Below are 26,031 nucleotides of genomic sequence, written 5' to 3'. Positions count from 1 at the left end.
AAAAATTTTAGCTTCTAAGATGAAAAATATAGAGGGAAAAATCCTTCACAGAAATATGCAATCTTAGAATTGAACAGGGCATTGGAGAAAACCTGGTCCAAACTTCCGGCTTGAGAGATGAGAAAACTAAGGTCAGGGAAGGTAACTGGCTTTCCTAAGGTCCCAGTATTGGTAGACAATGAAATCATGCACTTACTGCTTCCTGTTGGAAGCTAAAATAAGACAAAGATTGTACCTACCCCACGTCCAAAATAACGAACCTTCAATCAAATAAGTACATTAACTAATTAATTCAGTTGGAAAAAAAAAAAAGTAGTCATCTACTTGTTAGACTGAATTGAAAGTTTAAACATGTGAAAACGTTTAGTTAAATGGCTCTTACCTCTACATGTAGGAAATTAAATTTCCTGAGTATACAAGTAGATTGTGGTGTGGTTTTTCAAGAAAGCAGTACATAGCAATTTATTAAACTTAGCTATTTATGAGTACAATGTCCTTAAGCACAGATAATCCACATTGATGGATAAACCAAAAGATTGAATAATCAAGGAATCAGTGCTAAAGAGCACTAAAAGGCCATCTCATTGAGTATTTTCATTTAAATGTGAGTAACTCTGACTGCTCTGGGAAATCACTATAAAAAGTAATATAACTAACTGTAAAAATGTCTTCTTTTTAAAGCAATACCTTCTTTGAAGTAAAATCAATATCCAACCAGGTGTGGAAGTTTCAGCGATATCAGCTGATTATGACATTTCATGACAGGCCAGTCCTGCCCCCACCGATGATCATTTTAAGCCACATCTATATCATCATTATGCGTCTCAGCGGCCGCTGCAAGAAAAAGAGAGAAGGGGACCAAGAGGAACGGGATCGTGGATTGAGTATGTGCAGGGTTCTTCATTTCTAAGTTGGGCTGATTTCAAAATAGTGTTCTAATTGGACATCCTCACAGAAATCTCACTCAACTACTTGCTCGTGTGAAAAGCACCACACTCAGTCCAACTGCTGTTCTTTTCAAAAGGCTTCTCATTTTGTATCCATTTTATTCTAGTTTCGTTAATTTGTTAGTAATTGATATTAGGAAAGCCAGCTCATGGAGATTAGAAGTTGAGCTAATTCTCTAAAATAACTCTACTCTATAAATTTCTGTATAAATTGAATGCTCCTTTCAAAACGTCTTAATTTGTTGCATCTAAAGAAAATGAGAAAATAATGCTACACGTTTCACTCTATTCATTAAAATAAGTGCAAAAAGTTTTCCGGGAAATATTACTTGGCTTTACTTTCCCAGTAAATGTAATTTTTTTTTTTTTTTCTAAATGTTTAAAAGCGGGCCGTTTGACTCCAACTGATACAGGGTTGGGGCGTATGACAACTCCTTTTTGGATAAAAACCAATTGGAGTAGTGGCGAACTGCCTTAGAAATGGCAGAGAAGAGAGTTTAATTAAAGTGGGGCTGTGAAATTCACATTGACGCCACGAAACTGATTCTTCTTGTTTTTCACGTGGCTGACACTTCTCCCTTCACACAGAGCTCTTTCTTAGCGACGAGGAGCTGAAGAGGCTGCACGAGTTCGAGGAGCAGTGTGTGCAGGAGCACTTCCGGGAGAAGGAGGACGAGCAGCAGTCGTCCAGCGACGAGCGCATCCGGGTCACTTCTGAGAGGTACGTGTGGCGTCCCCACAGCCGGCCCGCGGGCCAAGGGTTTGCAGACTCGGGCGCCCCACTCTATGAGGGATGCCAGAGTTCATTTAAATATGCACTCCGAGTTCTCATGTTTTATTTAAACTTTAAGTTTTAACGGGGTTCCCACGAAATAGTGAGAAAGTTCCTAGGTAATGACTGTGCATTAGATGTAGAAGGGAATGACATTTATTGCAAATATCCCTGGCCAAAAGAAAACCTAACAGTTCTTGACTACCTTCACCCTCTACCCCAAAGTGGGGGGGTTTCCGCAAGGTTACTGGAAGCTACAGAAAGCCATCTTTCTCTCAGCTGTTGCTCCTAACTTCCCTTTGCGAGCGTGGTCCTCCCTAGGGGACTGCCTTCCTCATCCTGCCTAACTGCTTGCTGCACCTTGTCAACACCTTTCCCACCCTCACAGGGCAGAGGAAAAGGCTCCCTCCTGGGGCTCCCCTGAGAGTGGGAACTGGGAGGGGTGGGGTGCAGGGTTGGGGGTGAGGTGTCTGGCCCCATGAGGGTGGGAGCCGCCAAACTAGGGCAGGGTCTGTCTTTCAGACACCTTGACATCCTCAGTACCCAGCAAGGTCAGCCTAATCTCGGCGGTAATGCTTAATAAATGCAGAGTGAATGAATGCAGGATGTGTGAATCAATAAATGAGTAAATGAAGTCAGGTCGGGAGGGACAGAAATGGTGACATTTTCCAAACTTCGTAGTATTGCTCTATCCTAAGCTGGGAAAGAGCAACTAGCAAAGGGTAGACAGGAGCAATTGACCTTCACTGTCTGCACTTTTTATCATGTAAGTTTTGAGAGCCTTTATCATGTACTAAAAGCATTTTCAGCTTGCTAAAGATCTTGGTGACTGATAACACACTGTTCGAAAGGGTTTCAATGCCAAGGTGGCCAGAAGGATGAGCTCAGAGGAGCCATGCCTAGCTCTGCTTTCTATCCTTGAGTACACAGAATTAAAGTTTCCTAATAGACACATTGAGAGCCATAAAAACAGGGTGGGACTTCAAAAAGATATTGCAGCTGACAGTTCCCAAACAATTACAACAGAATTCATAGATGCACCGTAGGTCTCCCTGGCGCATGTTCAGGCCAGTGAACTCTGCCCCAGCCCACAGGAGGGGAGATGGCAACTGTGGGTCCCTGGCCCTGGTGCCCTCCTAGACCCAGTCACCTTGTGACCCAACCAAATCCAACCAGCTAAACTCTAGGGTTACCTGCACCACCTTTCTTCCTTACCAAGGTAAATTTTTAATAAAACTTTGAAATGTTTCTTTGATATTTTAACAGTAATTGCTAAACTTTCAAGGTATAAAAATTATTTCTTCATGAGAAAGATAAGGCACCCCATGTAGATAGTCAAATTTCCACTTTTTAGTTAGACATTAACTTGAATGTAATTTTAACCAGTCATTTACAGTGGAGATTGTGTGTTGTTTTGCTCTGCCTCCCCCTCTCCCTTCCCCGGCATTCCTTGGATTTTTACCATTCTTGGACCAAAGCAGCAAGAATGTGGTTATCAGGTCACTACCAAATTGCATTTTTCTCTGGGGGCTCTGTGCACACGTAATAGGGATGAAAGTGTGCAGGGCAGAGAAAACATGCTGCTTCCTGTTTCCCTCAGCTAAGATCCCAGGAGTGATGGGAGCACATTCTTGCCCCTCCGTTTCCCTTGGCCTTGTCTAGGCTGACTCACAGGTGAATGCCCAAGACAGAAAGAGGAGGAGGCTTGAGGAGAAGGGAGTTTTCCTTCCCTCTTAGCCAGGCCAGCTGAGAAGCAAGGGATAAGGTGGGAGGATGGAAATAAAAGTAGTTATTTGTACCTAATTTTGGGCACCTGTGACTACTTTAAAAATCAAACTTGAAGTACTCAGGCATTTCTGCTATTTCTTTAATATTCGTTCTATATAAAATTAGTTTTATTTTCTGCATCGCCATTTCCCATTTGATGATTTTCCTGCTCTTCTCTCGGTGGTGTCTTCACCACCACCATTCAGTTTGTAGGGTCTGGTTAGGAGCATGTCAGCCCATGCCTTGTCTCCCTGTTGTCTTGGTAGCTTTCAGAGCTGAGCTACTGATTCTCGTGACTCAATTTTATAAACATGTTCACACTGGATGGGTACCCATTAATCATTCTCCTCCACGCAGGGTGCTTTTAGTGCTTCTTTGCAGAAACTAAATTCAAGGTTCTTTCTTAAAGCTTTGAAATTTACCTATAAAATGCTAACAATTTAACCATGTTTTTTTATCATAAAGTTTCAACAGTTTGTAAGATCCAGCATTCAGTCCTGCAATGAGATTTGCAATATGATTCAGCATTGATTGACACAACACTGGGTTGCAGGAGGATATTTAACCCCAAGTCCTACCAAGCATGCCCACTTAGATGTCTTAGGGGCCCTGCTCTCAGGGTTCTCCTCCCAAACTTGGACTCTAGTGTCTGTGAATGGCATCGCCATTAAGCTCAATTAGCAAACTGGCAACTCATTGTGGCACCTCCCTCTTCTTCACTAACAATCATCAAGTTCTGTTTACTTCCCCTCATGAATACATCCTGATTCACTTATTTTTTCCATCCCTACCCCAACGCACCTAGTACAGGCTTCCATCATTTTCCACTTCCATTCCTGTAGCTGCCCCTACCTGAGCTCTCCATATTTATTTCTGCTCTTTCAATCCATGTTACACTGTCAGCTCTCAAGGGGTCCTGCTCCCTCCTGCACTGGCTCTCCTGAAAAGCCCTCTGTGGCCCCCACTGTCCTTAGGCCTGCAAGGCCCTGCCCTCTCTCCGGCTTTGCCCTGGACTATCTTCTCCTTCATGCTCTGTATTCCATTTCTCGGCCTTCTTTCATTTCCTCAAAGCACTGCTTCCTTCCTGCCACAGGGGCTCTGCATGGGCTGTGGCCTCTGTCTGACGCACCTCACCCTCCTTCCCTGCTCTTCTTCCTTGGATCTCTGCCCAAATGCCAATTCCTTATGGGAGACTTCACCACCTCACACCTTAGACTAGGTGAGGACCCTCGGGCCTTAAGCTGCCTGAAGGCAGGGCCACGTCTGGTTTTTGTCCACCATGATATACCTAGAGCCTGCACATCTCCACATAGTAGGAGCAAGCCTTTTTTTTTTTTTCTGACAGGGTCTCACTCTGTGCCCAGTGCAGTGGCACAATCAGGTCTCACCACAGCCCCAACCTCCTGGGCTCAAGCGAGCCTTCCGTATCAGCCTCCAAAGTAGCTGGGAATACATCTATGCGCCACCATGCCCGGCTAATTTTTCTTTCTTTCTTTTTTTTTTTTTAATTTTAGTAGAGAGGAAGTCTCACTGTGTTGCCCAGGCTGGTCTCAAACTCCTGGCGTCAGCAATCCTGCCTCAGCCTCGAGATTTTTTTGAATGAATGAATGACTTAAAAGCTTTTCTCCTGATTTGAATATAAATTTCTATCCCATCCTCAATGAGTTCCCTCCTGGAATATCAAAAAGGAAACCAACTATGCTCCCTCCAGGCTCAAGACACTGGTTTTACTACAAGGAAGTAGGAACAGACTCAAGAGTCAAAGGATTGTGCCACAGGAAAGATAACAAGTGTTGGTGTTGGGACCATCTTTTTGCTCAAAGGGATAACATCAAAGAGCCATGAGGGCTGGTGGGATAACAACATTTTATAGACAACTCCTTTTTTATTATTATTTGTAGAGACAGGGTCTCACTATGTTGCCCAGGCTGGTCTCAAACTCCTGGGCTCAAGCTATCCTCCTGCCTCAGCCTTCCAAAGTGCTGGGATTATGGGCATGGGCCACCATGTCTGGTCAACTTCTGGCAGCATGGCCAAAGTAGACCTCGTCAAGCCATGTGTTCTGTCCTCATTGCTCCAGGAGAATATTTGGCAACATGAGTCCTTATCATTGGGAGCTTTGAGGCTATCGGTGTCCTCTGCAGATCCACTATGGAGCACACTGTTCTCTTTGTGGTTCAGCATCCCTTATCACAGGTTCACAGTTTCAAGAGCAATTGGGCTAGAAAGAATCTTTCCTGGCAAAATTTTGTCTGAGACCCAACTTCCTTTCTCAAACAACGAGAATTATGTTATCCAGTGTGTTTTCCTTTTTTCCATGGCTTCAAGGAAGCTTAACGCCAAACTTAATATTAAATTATAAAATATATTACTATAGGATTTTGAAATATGTGGGGTACGTTGCCTCTCTTTGCTTTTTTTATATTGTCTACATCAATTTACATACATTTTATTAATGTCTGACATTTCACAATATGCAGGATACAACTCATAAATTATACATTTTAAATGTAGTTGGCCTTGTACTTAAGAAGCTATGGGTCTCAGATGAGCTAAACCTATAATAGCATTTTCTGATTACCCCAAAACTTTCTGGGTTAAGTGGTTTCTTGTCAGATTTGAGGATATGGATTAAAGTGTTTTGTCTTTTTTTTTTTTTTTCCAATTCTAGAGACTGGGTACTGCTTTGTTGCCCAGGCTGGAGTACAGTGAGATGATTATAGCTCACTACAGCCTCAAATTCCTGGGCTCAAGTGAGTCTCCTGTCTCAGCCTCCTGAGCGGCTAAGGCTACAGGGGTGCATCACCACACCCAGCTAATTTTTGTATATTTTGTAGACACAGGATCTCACTGTGTTGCCCAGGCTGGTCTGGAACTCCTGGCCTCAAGCAGTCCTCCTGCCTTAGCCTCCCAGAGTGCTGGGATTACAGGCATGAGACATCACGCTCCATCCTGGATTGCCTGCAGGCTTGATGGGAAATCAGCAATTTGTGGCTTTGAAATCTTTTTATTTGGCATCCTTTTCCCATGTGACCAGAAAGAGAAGTGACTGGTAATGGAGACCTACCTAGAAGAACACAAGATAGTAACTGGAGGAACTGAAAGAGAGATCAGTCTTAGGAAGGAGGTGGAGGATTCCTTGAGTGTAGAGAAGGTTGTAGAATGGCAAATGTACAGTGATGGGGAAGACGTTTGGGGATGATCCTGTCTGAATACCTTAATCTTCTAAATTCATAGGGTTCAAGGTTGCTTGGATAATAGGAAGGGGATGGCATTAAATGTTGGAGTTTTGATGTGCCAGTGGATAACACCCTTGTTCCTGATCTGACTTTGAAAGCCAATTCAGAGACAGATGCAGACTTCAGGAGGATAGAGATAAAAATATCAGTTTTATTAGTAATAAAAGTTGTACTGGAGGGTGTGGCTTGATTCTTGCCTACTAGTCACCCAGAATTAGGGATACCCACTTAGCCACAGGCAGCACCAGCCATCGCAGGCCTCCCTTCCCACAGGCAGAGTTAGCCTGCACGCTAAGCCTACCAGATGACCAAGATAAAGAGACAGACAAGCATGCGGTGTCCTGGTCCCCAATCTCCAACCAAATGAGTAGTCCTCCTCCAAAATAAATAAAGGCCTGGAATGAGGTCAGAGCATTACTAATGAAAAGTCCACACACATAGAAAGAAAAACTGGGCATGGGTAAAGTGTACCTCCCCAGCAATCAGCATCACCGACTTAAAGCCAGTAGGAAGGATTCAAGTCAAGTGAGTTCACTTTTAGGGGAAATATGGCAGGAAGGAGATAACCAGGATTACTTGGCAGGAATAATTAAGATGCAAGTTAAATTAGATAACATGACTTGGTACTGGGCCAGGTCATTGAGGTTCTCATGACCTTCATCGGTGACACCATACAGCTGAAAGGCAAGGATACAGAAAGACAACCGTACATAGGGCATGGATGCTGAAGGAGGCCATGTGCCCAAGAACCAGTCTGTGGAGAGACCTCAAAGATGCCAGTGTTTGCAAATGGCAGCATAAACATACGACATTGCCTCCAGGCACCAAATATCCTTGCTTAGCCCTGGAGTCCTGGTAGCAATAGGTGGGAGATAAGGGATTGGCACTAATGTGTTGCAAGTAAGGGAGAAAGAATGTAGGTTATTAATGAGGGCTTCACTTCATGGCCAACCACAGAATCTGGCCTGAATAGAAAACAGAACATAACCAGAAAAGGCTAATGATTAGATGACCTGAATTCTAGAAACCTAGGAAATCTGGGGTATATTTAAATGAGGCAGCATAGAGCTAGAATCCCAGAAAGCTTAATATTCTTTTAGTAACTATTCAGTATACTGTTTATTAGAAAGAATGAAAAAGCCAGAAGAAAGACATGAGTCTTGGCTGGGTGCGGTGGCTCACGTCTGTAATCCCAACACTTTGGGAGGCCGAAGAGGGTGGATCACTTGAGTTCAGGAGTTCAAGACCAACCTGGTCAACATGGTGAAACCCCGTTTCTACTAAAAATAAAAAAAAATTAGCCAGGCATGGTGGCGCAAGCCTGTAATCCCAGCACTTTGGGAGGCCGAGGTGGGTGGATCACTTGAGGTCAGGAGTTCAAGACCAACCTGACCAACATGGTGAAACCCCGTCTCTACTAAAAATACAAAAATTAGCCAGGAGTGGTGATGGGCATCTGTAATCCCAGCCACTCGGGAGGCTGAGGCAGGAGAATCACTTGAACCTGAGAGGCGAAGGTTGCAGTGAGCCAAGATAGCGCCACTGCGCTCCAGCCTGGGTGACAGAGTGAGACTCCCTCTCAACAACAACAACAACAACAACAACAAAAAGACGTGAGTCTTGTTCTTTTGTGATTAGTCTTCATTTAGTCTTTCGCACATAAAAACTCTGTAAGTAAGCACAACAAGATTTATCCTGGTGTTCTTCCTATAACTACTAAATGTAAAAGGCAGCCCTGTATTAAGAAGTGGATGGAAATTAAAATAGCTGGATGTAAAATTTAGAGTGGATAAGACAACTTTATGATCAGTAGTCCTGGAATTAAATTATAGGGTAGGAATAGTTTATAGTTTTAGAACTCAAGTATAGAATACCATGGGATCTTGAAACAGGGGTTTCTTCAAGTATGAACTGGACCCAGCTCCACTAACATCATGTCTTTATGTTAACATTTAACTCTATCATTAAGGAAATGTTCCCATATAATTTATGAGATTCCTTGCAGGTGAAGGGCGATTGTTTCCCACGAAAAGATAACTGCATATCAAACAAGTTTTAGGCCGGGCACAGTGGCTCACGCCTGTAATCTCAGCACTTTGGGAGGCCGAGATGGGTTGATCGCTTGGGGCCAGGAGTTCGAGACCAGCTTGGCCAACATGGCAAAACTCCATCTCTACTAAAATTACAAAAATTAGCTGGGTGTAGTGGCACATGACAGTAATCCCAGCTACTGAGGCACGAGAATCACTTGAACCCGGGAGGCGGAGGTTGCAGTGAGCCAAGATTGCACCCCTGCACTCCAGCCTAGGCAACAGAGTGAGACTCTGTCACAAAAATTTAAAAAGGCCAGGTGCAGTGGCTCATCCGTGTAATCCAGCACTTTGGGAGGCTGAGGCAGGTGGATCACCTGAGGTCAGGAGTTAAGAGAGCAGCCTGACCAACATGGTGAAACCCTGTCTCTACTAAATACAAAAAATTAGCTGGGCGTGGTGGTGCAGGAATGTAATCCCAGCTACTAGGGAGGCTGAGGCAGAAGAATTGCTTGAACCCAGGAGGCATAGGTTGCAGTGAGCTGAGATTGCGCCATTGCACTCCAGTCTGGGTAACAGAAGTGAAAGTCTGTCTCAAAAATAAAATGAAAAATAAAATAAATTTAAAATTTAAAAGGCCAAGGGCAGTGACTCACACCTGTAATCCCAGCACTTTGGGAGGCCAAGGTGGGAAGATCACCTGAGGTCAGGAGTTCGAGACCAGCCTGACCAACATGGTGAAACCCCATCTTTATTAAAAATACAAAAATTAGCCGGACGTGGTGGCACATGCCTGTAATCCCAGCTATTTGGGAGGCTGAGGCAGGAGAGTCGCTTGAACTCAGGAGGCAGAGGTTGCAGTGACCCGAGATCACGCCACTGCACTCCAGCCTGGACGATAGAGCAAAACTCCATCTCAAAAATAAAATAAAATAAAAAATAAATAAAATAAAACAGGTTTTAACAACTGTCTTACTACGGAACTCCAAATGTTTCAGTCCTTCCTAGGAAAGACACACAGGGACTCTTACCACAAGGAGATGAGTTTGGACCTTATGTTTAATAGACAAGAGCCTATGCAAAGTCCAGTAAAGTTATGCCATACATAGGTATTCTCTTGGAAGTTAATACAAAAGTTCCACAAATTCATATATTGTCGTGCCTATTATTTGAATGAAACAGAACACATTATGTACAACCCCTTAACAAAAAGTATGTTTTCATTTAACCACCTTCAGGCTTAGTGGCATCATGTTCAAAATCAAATATTCTTAATAATAGATATACCCCGATATAGAGAATATTTGCAATGATATTCACACAGCCATGTCCTTTGACACTTGTGTAGCATTTACAGTTCACAGAGCACACAGTTCCATTTAATTCATTTAATTTAGTTGCTATCATGCTGCAACTGTTGTTAATGTTTGATAAATCACTCCCCAGGGACAGAAGCACAATAAAGAGGGGCTAGTGGAGTATCTTCATCCCAGATGCAAATGTGGATGGGCACATCTCAGAGGGAATGCTGACACTGGCCACACGTTAATCAGAAACAGCTTTTGTTTTTTCTCAAAACCAAATTAAACAAAAAGAGTCATGATATGTAATGTCATTTGTTAATCTGGTACAATATTTTACTTTATTTTATTTTATTTTATTTTATTTTATTTTATTTTATTTGAGACAGAGTCTTGCTCTGTTGCCCAGGCTGGAGTGCAGTGGCATGATCTCGGCTCACTGCAACCTCCGCCTCCCAGGTTCAAGCAATTCTCCTGCCTCAGCCTCCCGAGTAGCTGGGACTACAGGCGCACGCCACCACATCCGGCTAATTTTTGTATTTTTAGTAGAGATGGGGTTTCACCATGTTGGTCAGGCTGGTCTTGAACTCCTGACCTCAGGTGATCTGCCTGCCTTGGCCTCCCAAAGTGCTAGGATTACAGGTGTGAACCACCGCGACCGGTCGACTTTCTTAATTTAAAAAACAAGGTTGTGTGTGTGTGTGTGTGTGCGTGTGTGTGTGTGTGTGTGTGTACACCAGGTTTTGAGACTGATTAGGGCATTCAGGTGTATCCTTTTAACAGAAAAACCTAAATATTTAATCTGTGAGTCAAAAGAGAAATATGGGCGTGGAGGGACACAGCTATTATTAATCAAGACTGATTAAGCACATGCGGTTCTGGGCTCCTCGTGACTTGAGTAGCAGTACACATGATGCAGTTAAGGACAGAGCAAATATTGTAATAAATCAAGTGCAGCTTAAATTTCTATTCAAAGTCAGGAGAATGATTAATTGGAACCCAGACAGTTTATAGATTTCATTTGTTTATAGATTCCTTTGATACAAAAGGATGGAGGGTGGCCCTCAGGAATTGCTTTTAGGCCTGCCAGTTAAGAAATCATGTATTTGGTGGTTAGAAAAATGGCCTCATTAATGCCCTTTTTAAAAGTATTCATAAGTGGAATTTTTTTCTGTAAAGTCAATGCTACCATAATGTGAAAAATAAAAACCTAGTGGATCTACTTAGAGCATCTACAAGTAAATCCAAACCCAGAAATAGTTACAGAAGCCACCAACTTCAATTGGAGGGAAAGGAAGATAATAAACCCGATCAGAAATCAGGGTCACCGTGTGTAAGAAAGCACACTTTGCACCACACAGTACCACTATTCAAAGAAATCATTTATTAGCGCTGAATACTTGTTATACTAAAAACATAGTGATAAGTTATTTCACTATGTGATTTGAAATATTTGAGAGTATTGGCATATTTTGTAAAGTGAATATTATTTTGAAAAATTTTGCAAATCCTAAAATAAATAACATAGCCATGATAATCTAATGAAATCATGCCTAAAGCCAGGATGATAACATACGTTTACATGCAATGGCTGAGGTCCCTGACATCACCAAGACAGCTTTCATTCATCTAGTCGTTCCACAAACATCAGAGGTTAGCTGAAAGCTCTACGACAGGTTTTCTAACAGCTGGAGTCATCAAATGCCTTGGCATTTGGGGTTCTCAAGTTCTAAGATTATTTTATTTTTAAATTTTGATAATGATGGCATGTTTGCAAAGGGTCCTTGAGGAAATGTGGGGATGAAGAACAAGATGAGACAGGATGGGAAGATGAGGGCAGATTCTCAAGAGCTTTGAATGCATATGAGGAACAGAAATCTCTATAGGATGTTAAGATTAAGGGCTGCCATGGCTGGAAGGGAAGAATTAAAGCCACATTTTCATAGCACTTTACATAGTATGAGAAAGTGTCAATGTCCATATCATAGAATAGGGTTGCCAATGGAGACTATAAGGTTTTCCTTTAACACACTCTTTGGTGTGTTCATTGCATTCAACACTGTAATGAAATTGTGTTTTTATCTTAAGTGTGATGGGAAGCTGCTATTATTTTAAAGCAAAGATTGACGTGGTTGTGTTTCTGTGTTATCTTTTTGGATTGGAGTGAGAAGACATTGGAGGCAAAGAGGCTGTTCCTGATAACTAACATTTTTTTGCTTTATCAGCTTGGGGTACAAAATGAGGTCATATATCTTTTTTCTTTTTCTTTTTTTTTTTTTCTTTAGACGGAGTCTCGCTCTGTCACCTAGGCTAGAGTGCAATGGCACTATCTCGGCTGACTGCAACCTCCGCTTCCTGGGTTCAAGCAATTCTCCTGCCTCAGCCTCCCAAGTAGCTGGGATTACAGGCGCATGCCACCATGCCCAGCTAATTTTTTATTTTTATTTTTTATTAGAGATGGTGTTTCGCCATGCTGTTCAGACTGGTCTCGAACTCCTGACCTCAGGTGATCCATCTGCTTCTGCCTCTCAAAGTGCTGGAATCACAGGCGTGAGCCACGGTGCCCAGCCAAGGTCATATATCTTTTAATATTAAATGAAATTATTCTTTTACTTCATCTCATCTTCTTATAATCTCATCTGTTTATTCCAAGAGTACCTTTTTCCTCTTTCTATTGTCCCATAGCCCCACGCCCACCCCCTGCCTGGAGTCAGGTGCAGGAAATCCAGAAGTCTGGTGAAGTCCCCACCCATTGCATCAAAATTCAAGAGGGTGAAGTCAATCTTTGCTCTTTGCTCTCTGTGTCCTCCTGTCACTTGGCTCTGGCAGTAAGTGCAATCATGGAAGTGCAGGGCACACAGGATTGATTTGAGTCCCAGCTTTCTGGCTGGAGGATAGCAAATGGGAGCTCTGAGGAACTGGAGATATCAGGGAGACAGTAAGAGAGGGGAACTTGGAAAAGTAATGCCATAAAGTTATGAACTCCAGAGCTCACCTGCAGACTGTGTCTGTCAGGGGTGGGGGAGTCTGCTCCTTATTCACATACCAAAGGTATTGAATGGGGTGACATGAACAAAAGCAGGTAGAGTAAGGAACTCTGGAATTCTGCCCCACCATAAAAGCAACATCAAAGTTGGCAAAAACTGTCAGAGTCTATATTCTGTGGAACTCTGGAAATTAAGCAATGGCTTATTAAGCAACCTAGGGCATTCTTATTTAAACAAAATGGCTGGATTTTGATCAGAAAAGTAAGCTTTGTGACATTTTAACTTAGCCCTGTCCTATCCTCTGCTCTCCGGTTTAGTGGTAGCCTTGAAAACAACAACCTGCATTCCTAGTACCAGCAGGAGCAGAAAGAATCTCATATGCAAAGAATTATAATTACTTGTTTTGAAATTACAGGGCAGCTCCTTGAAAGTCTGGCTGAAAGGTTCGTCTTTATTTCACCTGAGTTGGAACAGGCCCAGTACTAAAGCTTCCAGTTAGAAGGGGTGGAGGAAGGGTTGTCAAAAACATTTATAGGCAAAGGGTTTAGTGCTTGCTCCCTGAGGTGACAGATGACAGCTAGGGCAAACAAGAGACTAACCAAAAAACTAGGGAGAAAAACTGATGTCCATAACAGCTTTGAAAAGCTCTGACACATTCCTGGGAATCTAGAAAGCTATGTGCGTGCACAGGGCTGTGTGTATACTCCGCAAAGACCTGAGAAGGCTGTAAGCTCATTTCTGGCTGACCTGACCTTGAGACTCTGTGCAAGCAGGAAGCGAAGGCTAAGGCAAAGATGTAAACTGCCTGAATGTTGAAGATGTGCCTCTATATACACATACTTCTTCTCAGAAAAGACTAGAAGATTTTGTTGTTTTTGTTCCACACATTTAAGGAAATCTCTAAGTATTAACCGACCACTAAGCTAATAAAATACAAACTTTAGTGGCCAAACAACATAAAGAATATAGACTTTACAAAATTATTTCAGAAAAATCACTAAACAAACAACAACTACACTAAGAAGCAATAACAACAAGCCTGAGAGGGGAGAGAATCTGATTTCTAGAATTGCCACATTATAATACTCAACATGTCCACTTTTAAATAAAAATGACAAAACATGCAAAGAAATAAGAAACTATGGTCCACACATAGGAAAAAGGACAATCTTAAAAACCGTCCCTTAGGAATCCTGGATATTAGACGTTTTAACAAAGAGTTTAACTCAACTATTTTAGCTATTTTAAGTAGATGTAAAGACCTAAAGGAAATCATCTCTAAACAAGTAAAGGAAAGTATGAGAAGGATGTTTCACCAAATAAGAGACTATCAATAAAGAAGTAGAAATTATATCAAGTAGTAGATGATGTCTCAAAAAAAAAAGAGGTAGAAATTATATATACATATACATATATATATATATATATTTTTTTTTTTTAAATAGGTCAGGCACAGTGACTCATGCTTGTAATCCCAAGGCTTTGGGAGGCCAAGGCAGGAGGATTGCTTGAAGCCAGGAGTTCAAGACCAGCCTTGGCAACATAGCAAGACACCATCTACATAAAATTGTTTTTAAAACTTGACAGGCATGGTGGTGCATATCATGGCAACTGGCCAAGCATGGTGGTGCCAGTAGTTTTAGTTACTTGGGAGGCTGAGGTGGGAGGATTGCTTGAGCCCAGGAATTCAAGGCTGCAGTGAGCTATGATCTTGTCACTGCATTCCAGCCTGCACAATAGAGCCAGACACTGTCCAAAAAAAAAAAAAAAAGAAAGAAAGAAAAAAGAAAGGAAGGAAGGAGGAAGGAAAGGAAATTCTGACATTGTAAAGTACAATAACTGAAATGAAAAGTTCATTCTAGAGGCCCAATAGCACATTTGAGCAGGCAGATTAAAGAATCAGCAAACTGGAAGATAAATCAGTTAAAATTACCCAGTCTAAGGAACAGGGGGAAGAAATGAAAAGAAATTGAACAGTCTCAGAGACCTGTGGAACACCATCCAGCAGAACAACATAGGCATTATGAGAGTTATAGAAGGAGAGAAGCAAAAGTGGCAGAAACAATATTTAAAGAAATAATGACCAACATTTTACAAATTTAATGAAAGACATGAATCTACATATCTAAGAAGCTCAATGAACTCCAAGTAGGATAAACTCAAGGAGATCCATACTAATTAACATTATAGTCAAACTGTTAAAAGCCAAAGGAAAAGAATCTTGAAAGCAGCAAGAGAGAAGCAACTCATCACATGCAAAGGATGCTCAATTCGATAAAAAGGCTGACCTCTCATCATAAGTCAGAAAGACCAGAAGACCTTGGGAAGACATAGTCAATGTGCTGAAAGAAAAACTCTGTCCACTAAAAATTGTATATGCAGCAAAACTACCCTTTAAAAATGAAGGATAGATTAAGATATTGCCAGACAACCAAGAACTGAGAGAATTCATTACTAGCAAACCTACTACAAGGGATACTAAAGATAGTTTTTCAGGCAGAAATGAAGAGACGTAAGACAATAACCTAAAATCCACATGAAGAAATAAAGAGGACCAGTAAATGTAACTACATAGGTAAATATAAAAGGCATTATATATTTATTTTTTGTTTGTAACTACTTTTTATTTTCTACATGATTTACAAGACAACCACATAAAGCAGTCATTACATATCTATGTTGATGGGTACACAATGTACAAAGTTGTAATCTGTGATAATAACAGAATAACATGGGGGGAGCATGGAGCTTTATAAGAGTAAAGTTTGTGTATATTATTGAAAGTAATTGGTGTTACGCCAGATGCAAGGGCTCACACCTCTAATCCCAGCACTTTGGGAGGCGAAGGCAGGTGGATCGCCTGAGGTCGAGAGTTTGAGACCAGCCTGGCCAACAAGGTGAAACATCAGAAATAATAAACATGTTGATAAACGTAAAGATGAATCTTCTCTTTCTGAGTTCTTTAAAGTATATTTGACAGGCAAAAGCAAAAATTGCCATATTGTCTGATGGCGTTTTCAATATTTGTGGATGCAATGTATGACAACTGCAGCACAAAGGGCTATAGGAAAGGGACCTGTATGGTAGTAATGTTCCTACATTCAAATTGAAGTGGTGAAATACTGATGCTAAGTACACTGTGAAATGTTACTATCTATTTGTAATCCCTAAAACAACCACTGTAAAATCTATAGTAAATGCTCTAGTCACTTCCCATCTCATTTCCTAAGGCCATCATCACCATGATACCAAAACCAGACAAAGACAAAAATTATCCAGACATGGTGGTGGGCGCCTGTAGTCTCAGCTACTTGGGAGGCTGAGGCAGGAGAATCGCTTGAACCCAGGAGACAGACGTTGCAGTGAGTGGAAATTGCACCACTGTACCATAGTCTGGGCAACAGAGTGAGACTCCGTCTCAAAAAAAAAAAAAAAAAAAAGAAAGGAAATAAAGAAATAAATCTTTAAGAAAGCATTAACTTTAATTAAAGGGAAAGCCAAGTGAATTACTTGGATCTGGCATGCTTTATATTCTATGATGTGCTGAAAAATATTTTTTACTCAGTGCTGAAAGGAAAACTGGATTAAGACTCAGAAAGCTACACAAATAACTTCTTTGCTGATTAATCATCTCTCACTATGAGCTCGATCATGAATGATGGATTCTCTTGTGTTTTTCTGCCATTTGATGTGTAATCAGATGTGAGGCTCTTGTCAAACTGATTCCTAGATAGCCATTTCTCTATCTGAAATGGAAACCACTCTTTGTGTGGGTGTCAAGGTTTGTAAAACATGTTTTAAATAATTATGGGAAGTTACCAACCATGGTTAACAAAGGAGATAGATCCTCATTTGTCCTTTATGTGAATCATTTCAGATATAAGTGAACTTAAACTCATTTTTATCTTTCTTCTTTCCTACATACTATAAAACTCAATGCAACTTCCCTTCATTTGGCATAGCTGTTTAAAATTTGCTGTATCCATGTTGTAGCTGTTCACAAGCTCCAAACAAGCAACTGACAATTTCTCTGAACCCAAGGCACATTATTAAGCATTGTTTCTTCCACAGCTTAAACGAAGGGAGCAACAGTAGGGATGGGAGATTTGAAACACCAAAAAAGGAGCTTGGTAACTGATTCAATGCAGAGGGGAGGGGAGAGGAGAGAAGTGAGGGGAGAGAGTTAGTATAAGGGAGATCAAAGAATCCAATGACTTTGAGGTTTCTTTTTCATATATGAGTGGCTGAGAGTGCTGTTATCTGAATTAGGTAATAAAGGAGAAAATAGGCAAAACTATAACAGATTTGAAAGGAAAAATATTTATCTTCATTTCACCAGTGTATTTATTTAGAAAAGTTTGCACAGCTGCAGTATCTCTTACTGTATGTTTGTAAAGGAACTCAGGTTTGACTGGGGCAATGTGGGTTTTTTGATACAAAAGGAATCATCAGGGTAATAGATCTGAAGGGAGTAGGGAATCTTGATTGATTGATTGATTGATTGAGACGGAGTCTCGCTCTGTCATCCAGGCTGGAGTGCAGTGGTGCGATCTTGGCTCACTGCAACCTCTGCCTCCTGGGGGCAAGCAATTCTTGTGCCTCAGCCTCCCAAGTAGCTGGGATTACAGGCACGTGCCACCGCGTCCAGCTAATTTTTGTGTTTTTAGTAGAGACGGGGTTTCACCATATTGGCCAGGCTGGTCTCGAACTCCTGGCCTCAGGTGATCCACCCGCCTCAACCTCCCAAAGTGCTGGGATTATAGGCGTGAGCCACTGCACCTGGCCAGGAGCCATTATTTTTAACGAGGAACACCAAGTCTTACTCAGAAGTAATGGAAAGTTCATAGTGAAAAATTCTTCTGTTGGTCTCTGAAATGCAAGAGGAGAGAGAACCCCTAGAACCTACAGTGCCTGTGATACAGAGGCTTTAAAAAAAAGGAAGCCAGGACTCTCATACATGGTGAATTTGGTCCTCCCTGGTGGCAAACTTCCAGGAAGCCAGACCCTTCCTGCTCAAATGATGTGGTTTCCTATAGTATATATAAATAGTTCTCACCCCAAGAAAAGAGTTAAGAATAGAAGCCAAGGAACCACACATACAAACACAGACACATCAGAGCACAGCTGTCAATGTGGCCAACAGAAGAGTGGCATTAGCAAAAGAAACTCTGGAAGAAGGTGGGGCAAGGTAGCCACAGAAGCTGCAGGGTGGGGCTGGAGTTCAGGAGATGCAGTCAAGCACGGAGCAGACTTAGCAGTGCAAAGAGCAGCAGGCAATCTGCCCAGAAGACAAAAGAGTGGGGTGGCTGACCAAAATGAAATGGATGGATAAGAGCAGAGCCAGCAGAACGAGTGAGGACATGTATAAGGATGTGCAGAGAAGGCAGTAAAGACCTTTGTAGGTCATACAGATTGCAACACAAGCCAAGTCTCCCTATGTTTTTAAGAAAGCTGGGAGAAAATAAAAGCATAATGGAATCAGACCTAAGTGTTTGCCATCACACAGGGATGAACCAGCCAGAAGAGTAGCCGGGACTCCCAGCTCCATCCTGGGGACAAATTCAACTTTTAGAAAGCAATCCTCAATCCTGGGCATACCTCGCCTCTTAGAGTTAAATTCCTATTGAAGTAATTCATACAGTATGTAGTAAAATATAAAACAAAGTCTGTACCAGTGGATTTTAGGCCAAGCAACATTATGGTTTCATAGGCTGTTGCCTGATCTTCTAAGAATTAAAAAAAAAAAACTTAACAGCAGACATTTATAATCTCCCATGCTCTTTTTTGTGTGTAACCTTGTTAAGGAAATACTACTTATTAAATATAAAGAATAATTTAAAGTTACTGGTATTCTTCAGACAATTAAGTCACCTACTATACTTTAAGCAAACTGTCTGATCATCTGAACTTAATTATTAATGGTTTATTTTCTGAATCCCTTGAACCTCAAATAAGGATTTTAATTTTATTTATTTTGTTATAACCATTCACTGCTGACAGCCATAGTCAAAGCTCTAAAAACTAAGCACTAGTACCTTCCGTTATTACTAGAAGCAGCATGATGTACCAGCTAAGAGACAAGGACTGGAGTGAGTGCTGGAGCTAGGCTGCGTGTGCTCAAATTCCTACTCCACTGCTTCCTACCTTTGGGGGAATTACTTATACGCTCCACGACTTAATTTCCTCACCTGTAAAATGGAGATGATAATAAAAGACCTACTTCCAAGGACTGCTCTGAAGATTAAATAAGCCTAGGATTGGACTTTAGTTAGTACTTGTTAGTGAGTACATTATGCTCTTAGAACAATGACTGGTGAGCCGTAAGTACTATATGCATTAACTATTATTTCCATTATTTTCTGGTGGCTCCTCATGGTAATTTGAGTAGTCATGTTAGAGGATTGTGAAGCTTGTAAATATGCTCAAACAGTTCCATAATTATTAAAATTCTGAAAAAATCACATAGCAATGACATTATCTTCTGATTTTTTAATATCCACTTAATCTCAGTTTAATAAATCTATCCTTTTATATTCACTAGAGTTGAAAATATGTCAATGAGGTTGGAAGAAATCAATGAAAGAGAAACTTTTATGAAAACTTCCCTGCAGACTGTTGACCTTCGACTTGCTCAGCTAGAAGAATTATCTAACAGAATGGTGAACGCTCTTGAAAATCTTGTGGGAATCGACAGGTCTGACCTGATCCAGGCACGGTCGCGAGCTTCTTCTGAATGTGAGGCAACGTATCTTCTCCGGCAAAGCAGCATCAATAGCGCTGATGGCTACAGCTTGTATCGATATCATTTTAATGGAGAAGAGTTATTGTTTGAGGATACATCTCTCTCCATGTCACCAGGGACAGGAGTCAGGAAAAAAACCTGTTCCTTCCGTATAAAGGAAGAGAAGGATGGGAAAATGCATCTAGTCCCAGAATGTCAGAACAGCCTTCACCTTTCACTGGGCACAAGCACATCAGCTACCCCAGATGGCAGTCACCTTGCAGCAGATGACTTAAAGAACGCTGAAGAGTCAAAGTTAGGTCCAGATATTGGGATTTCAAAGGAAGATGATGAAAGACAGACAGACTCTAAAAAAGAAGAAACTATTTCCCCAAGTTTAAGTAAAACAGATATGATACATGGACAGGACAAATCAGACGTTCAAAACACTCAGCTAACAGTGGAAACGACAAATATAGAAGGCACTATTTCCTATCCCCTGAAAGAAACCAAAATTACACGTTATTACCCCGATGAAACGTTCAATGCTTGTAAAACAATGAAGTCCAGAAGCTTCATATACTCCCGGGGAAGAAAGCTGGTCAGTGGGGTTAACCAGGATGTAGAGTACAGTTCAATCATGGACCAGCAATGGACGACAGAATGGCAATGCCAAGTTCAAAAGATCACGCGCTCTCATAGCACAGATATTCCTTACATTGTGTCGGAAGCTGCAGTGCAAGCCAAGCATAAAGAGCAGTTTACAGATATGGAAGATGAACACCATGTCGCTGAAGCAACTCCTCGAATCCCTCGCTTGTCCCTAACCATTACTGACAGAAATGGGATGGAAAACTTACTGTCTGTGAAACCAGATCAAACTTTGGGATTCCCATCTCTCAGGTCAAAAAGTTTACATGGACATCCTAGGAATGTGAAATCTGTTCAGGGAAAGTTAGACAGATCTGGACATGCCAGTAGTGTAAGCAGCTTAGTAATTGTGTCTGGAATGACAGCAGAAGAAAAAAAGGTTAAGAAAGAGAAAGCTTCTGCAGAAACTGAATGCTAGTCTGTTTTGTTTCTCTGATTTTTTTCAACAGTCAGAACCACTAATGGGTGTCATCTTGGCCATTTAAACATCATCAATTTCTAAAAACATTTTCCTTAAAAAATTTTGGAAATTCAGACTTGACTTACAATTTAATGCACTAAAAGTAGTATTTTGTTAGCATATGTTAGTAGGCTTAGATTTTTCAGTTGGAGTAGTATCAAATGAAAGTGACAATACTATAACGAAGATAAACTGGCTAATCCATATACAAGATTATACAATCGCTTTATTACTGAGGACCACCAAATAGCCTAGGAAGTGCCCTTGAGCATTGAAGTCACCATTAGGTCACTTAAGAAGTAAGCAACTAGCTGGGCACAGTGGCTCATGCCTGTAATCCTAGCACTTTGGGAGGCCAAGGCAGAATGATTGCTTGAGTCCAGGAGTTTGAGTCCAGCCTGGGCAACATAGCAATACTCAATCTCTTAAAAAAAGAAAAAAAGTAAGCAACTATGTAAGAAAGGGAAACTAAAGAGAAAGCAAACATGAAAAAAGGGAGGGGTGGAAAGAAGAAAAATAAAATTATGAGGCACAAGAAGTGGAAAGGAGCCATAAATATGTTTTTATGGGCCAGGCGCGGTGGCTCATGCCTGTAATCCCAGCACTTTGGGAGGCCGAGGCAGGCGGATCACGAGGGCAGGAGATCGAGACCATCCTGGCTAACATGGTGAAACCCGTGCACTCCAGCCTGGGTGACAGAGTGAGACTCCATCTAAAAAAAAAAAAATTATGGGGTCTTTGTTTTCTGTTTTAATGTTTTATTTTAAACAACACAATGGGAAAAAAAAGTGCACAATTATATCAAACATCATACTGTAATAATTTAGGGTGGCCTAGAGTTTTGTTAATGTGTAAAAATAAAATATCCAATATGCATTTTCTTGTTGTCATAGAGTCCCTAATAGCAAATACAAATTAGTTGTACCTGTCTATGCAATGCTCTCTACAAAGCTGTAGCTAAAACCTAAAGGATATATGTTCACAAGCCACAGAGACTGCTCTTAGCTGAGAATACCAGGTGTTGTGCTTTACCTCAAAGTTCAAACAAATACCCACAAGAGTAATAGGACACCCGTGCGAGGGTTCCAAGAGGGGCCAATGTCTAGGAGCCCTGAAAGCCGCCCCACCATCACCACTCTTAACTATACAAAAAGAAGCAGAGGTGGCAGAAAGGGGTCTTCTCTGGCTAGAGCAGAGGCTGGAGTTAGACCGTAGCCCCTCACCATCCCCCAAAAGAACCTCAGGGTACTCAGATCTCAGGAGATCTCTGGTACACAGAGAGAGGACCAGCCTCCTGCCTGGAGTTACTGGCAGCTGATACTTCATGAAGCAAAGTGCCTCATACCCAGAAAGGACCACTGGGCAGAGTAACCAGGAATTGGTGGTGGTAGGGTTGGGAGATGTGTCAGACAGAAATGGGTGATGATCACAAAAAAATGAGACCGCCATCCCCATTCTCATCTGAGGTGTAGACTGTAGCACTGCCAGAAACTGGCAAAAGAGGAGAGAAAGAGACAGAGAGACAGAAACACACAGAGACCCAGAAACAACAGAGGCTCACTGCAGTTATGCCAAAGGTAGTGATCAGAGATGACAATACCAAAATGTGATTTTGCATCTTTTTCCTCAAAATATGACTGAGATTGTAATAGTCAGATTACAACTCTTGAACTGGGCTGAATTTATAAAAAAAAAAAAACAAACAAACTGATATACCATTGCCTGGGTTGTGGGGGAGGGCTTTAATATTTGAAAAGTGACATTTATTTAACATAAACTATTACTTATTTGCATATTGCTACATTTAGACTATTTAATCTATCCTGCCACATGTGTTTATTCAACTCAACGCTTAACCCATTACATTTTATCTCACTCCTAAGTCTTTCCTTTGGGTGTCAAAAAAACTTTCAGCCTTTTGACATATCCTGGAAAAGAGATTTCTCAGAATAAGCTGGGGAATCTATAACACCTCAGCAGAGCTGGTCTACAGAAGATAAAGCCTATCTTCGGAATTCTCCCCATATCTGTTCATTACACAGTCTCCCTTTACAAAGGTCTGTTCCACCGTGCCTCAGGTGTGGGACTCAAGTCCCATTTCCTTAAGTCTCACTAAGGTCTGTGACTCCTGTCTTATGCCAAGGTGTCAGCTGATGTAGGATTTTCTAAGGATGTTTGTCTTACGGATCCAAATGGATCAATTCTAACGGTGTGATTTCAGAACCTGTGACTGGGCCAACTATTCTTGAGACCTTTCTTGTACACCTTAAATCATACCATATAGTTGATTAGTACTTTACCAACCCAGCACAACTCCAATATTGACAGTCTTCTATGTAGGGCACTGCGCCAGACCACTTGGTATTACATCATTAATGATTACATTATTATTCCCAATTTCATTACAATTTTGTCTAAATATGGACAACCAAATATTGGGAACTAATATCCAATCTAATCAAATCTAGCAGTATCTAATACATTAAAATAAGAGTACTTCATATGTTCAAATCATTTAATATAGAACTATCTTAGTAAATGAATAAGAATTATATTTCTGTGCTATGTAAAACATAGTAACATAAGAAGGCTTTTATTATTTTATCCCCAAAACTCTGGCACACTCATAAATGAGTTATAGTATTTGGTATAAATTAAGCTTGTTTTGGACTTTGATCAATAGCAATTAAGACTTGAACTATCAAAGGACCTCATGATATGTGGCTCTCTCCTTTAAGGCTGTATGATTGCTTACATTCTGAATACATATATATGCTGCATCATCATGAGGTTCCTATAGTCTTCCATAGTTTAGGTTTTAAAATCTAAAAATCAAACAGTTAATGTTATCATATAGTTATTCTATACCAAAAATGCATTTTTGCTAAATATATATTAGAAATAAAGTGAAATGAAATCATCTTACTACCTCCTACGCACAAAAAAATACTTTCAAAGAAGGTTTTATGTTAAGATAAAAATGCAGAAAATCACACAAAATAAATAACTGACTTAATTATTGTAAGCTGAATATCCTTGTGTCCACCACTCAGATTAATAGAATTTGCCAGCTGCCCCAAAAGTCTCAGAAGTCCCTATCTCAACCACCTCTGTTCCCTGAAAAGTAACTATATTTTTATAGTAATCCTTTCCTTGATGTTCCAGTTACTATCGTTGTATTATTAATACAAGTGACTCCAAAACTGGGTGGCTTAGAATACCTATTTGATTATGCTCAGGGATTCCGTGGGTCAGAAATTCAGACAGGGACAGCAGGAATGCCCCTGATTTGAAGTGTTTGCCGAGTTCCATGTAAGTACTCCTACCACAGCTAACTTCAAGCTATAGCATCACTGAATATGGAAGACATACTAACAACTGGTTCTTGCAAGCCAGTACAGGCTGGCTATAGCACACTACTGTCTACTCCAAGATATTTGGGGCCTCAGCTGGGAAGACTTACTGTCTAGAGGTAACTCAAGAGGTACCTGGAGGCTGGGATTATCTAGACACGTCTTTATTCACATGTCTGAAAATGGATAATGGCTCTCAACTGGGATCTCAGTCTCAGTATACAGCACATACGCATGGCCTCTCCAAGCGGCCTGGGCTTCCTCACAGCATGGCAGTCTCACAGAAATTGTATTTCCCACATGATGGTTCAGGGCTCCAAAAGTGAGTGTCTCATTGAGCTAGGAGTAAATATTGCTTTTTATGGCCTATCCTCAGAAGTCTTGCAGAGTCACTAAGGCCAGCTGAGATTCAAGGGTAGGGGTCATATAGAGGGGAGTGTTTAAAAAATTTGCAGATATGTTTTAAAATCATTATACTTGTAGTTCATTATAGTTGTATTGCTTGAATGTTCCTTAGCACTATAGTTTAGCCTTACTCTTTTCATTTGGAGGTATTTTAAATCTCTTTTAATCTGGTATTACCTTTCTCTCTCTCTTCCTTAACAATTTCTTTGTTGAAGAACATGGGCTACTTGTCTTGCAAAGTTTCCCACAGTCGAAACTTTACTTATTGAATATTCATAGGCAGTTTCACATATTCTGCTGTTTCTGCAGATTGGCAGGGGGAGACAGAGGCTTATTCAGGCTTAGGTCTGATCCCACTGGCAAGGCTCCTTAGATGGTGTTGCTTCTTTCACTAGGAGGCACATGTGCCTACTTGTCTCTCTTTTTGTGATGTCAGCAGCTGTTGATACTCAATGCCTAGATCCCTTAATTTATAGAGTGTTGAAAATTGTAATACTCAAATTCTATTATTTATGAAGAGATTATTCTTTTCATCTACTACTTGATTACGCAGTGACATAGTTCATACTACACAGCAGAAATAATGACTGATTGATTTTTCCCATTTATTTGCCAGTTTTAAAAATAATGAATTGGTTCTCTACCATCCTCCAAAGGATGAAGGTGATCTGCACGCCAGGCAGAGAGCCCTCACCAGAACCCTTACCTTGCTGGTATCTTGGTCTTACACTTCCCAGCCTCTGGAACTGTGAGAAAGAAATTTCTGTTCTTTAAGCCACCAGTCTGTATACTTTGTTATAGCAGCCTGAGGACACTAATACAACTAGACATCTGGAAAATGTCATGACATTTCAGTCAATAACAAATCTGGAAATCAGAGTTTTTCCAGGTGACTGATAGTTTAGTTTATTTAAACACCATTATGACCTCATGGATTTAAATATATGTGATGTATTTTAATCCATTCTAATTTTTTGGTTTTGGAGTTTTTTGTTGTTGTTGTTGTTTTGAGCCAGAATCTCACTCTGTTGCCCAGGCTGGAGTGCAATGGCACGATCTCAGCTCACTCCAACCGCTGCCTCCCAGATTCAAGTGATTCTCCTGTCTTAGCCTCCCAAGTAGCTGGGATTACAGGCATGTGCCACCATGCCTGGATAATTTTTTGTATTTTTAGTAGAGACGGGGTTTCTCCATGTTGGCCAGGCTGGTCTAAACTCCTGACTTCAGATGATTCACCCACCTCAGCCTCCCAAAGTGCTGGGATTACAGGCTTGAGCCACCGTGCCCAGCCATAATTATTATTCTCTCACATTTTCCTTCCATGAGTACCTTAAATACGTTACTCCATTTTCTTCTGGCATAAAGCATTGCTGCCAAAACGTCTGGTAATATCTAATT

At 41.1% G+C, this 26,031-nt stretch overlaps 1 protein-coding gene across 1 annotated transcript; it reads left to right on the top strand.

Moving 5' to 3' along the window:
* The first annotated feature begins 664 nt into the window (after positions 1 to 664).
* On the top strand, positions 665 to 21,512 carry LOC116275884 (transient receptor potential cation channel subfamily M member 1-like). Its single transcript, XM_031668884.1, has 3 exons — positions 665 to 884; positions 1,536 to 1,668; positions 19,585 to 21,512. The coding sequence occupies exons 1-3, from the start codon at positions 749 to 751 to the stop codon at positions 20,831 to 20,833; spliced, it is 1,518 nt and encodes a 505-aa protein (XP_031524744.1). The 5' UTR covers positions 665 to 748; the 3' UTR covers positions 20,834 to 21,512.
* The last annotated feature ends 4,519 nt before the right edge of the window (positions 21,513 to 26,031 follow it).

Source organism: Papio anubis, chromosome 7, assembly GCF_008728515.1.
Source record: "Papio anubis isolate 15944 chromosome 7, Panubis1.0, whole genome shotgun sequence".
In the NCBI taxonomy this organism is placed as follows: Eukaryota; Metazoa; Chordata; class Mammalia; order Primates; family Cercopithecidae; genus Papio; species Papio anubis.
The sequence above is the reverse complement of the archived record's forward strand: the minus strand, read 5'-3'. Positions and strand labels throughout refer to the sequence as shown.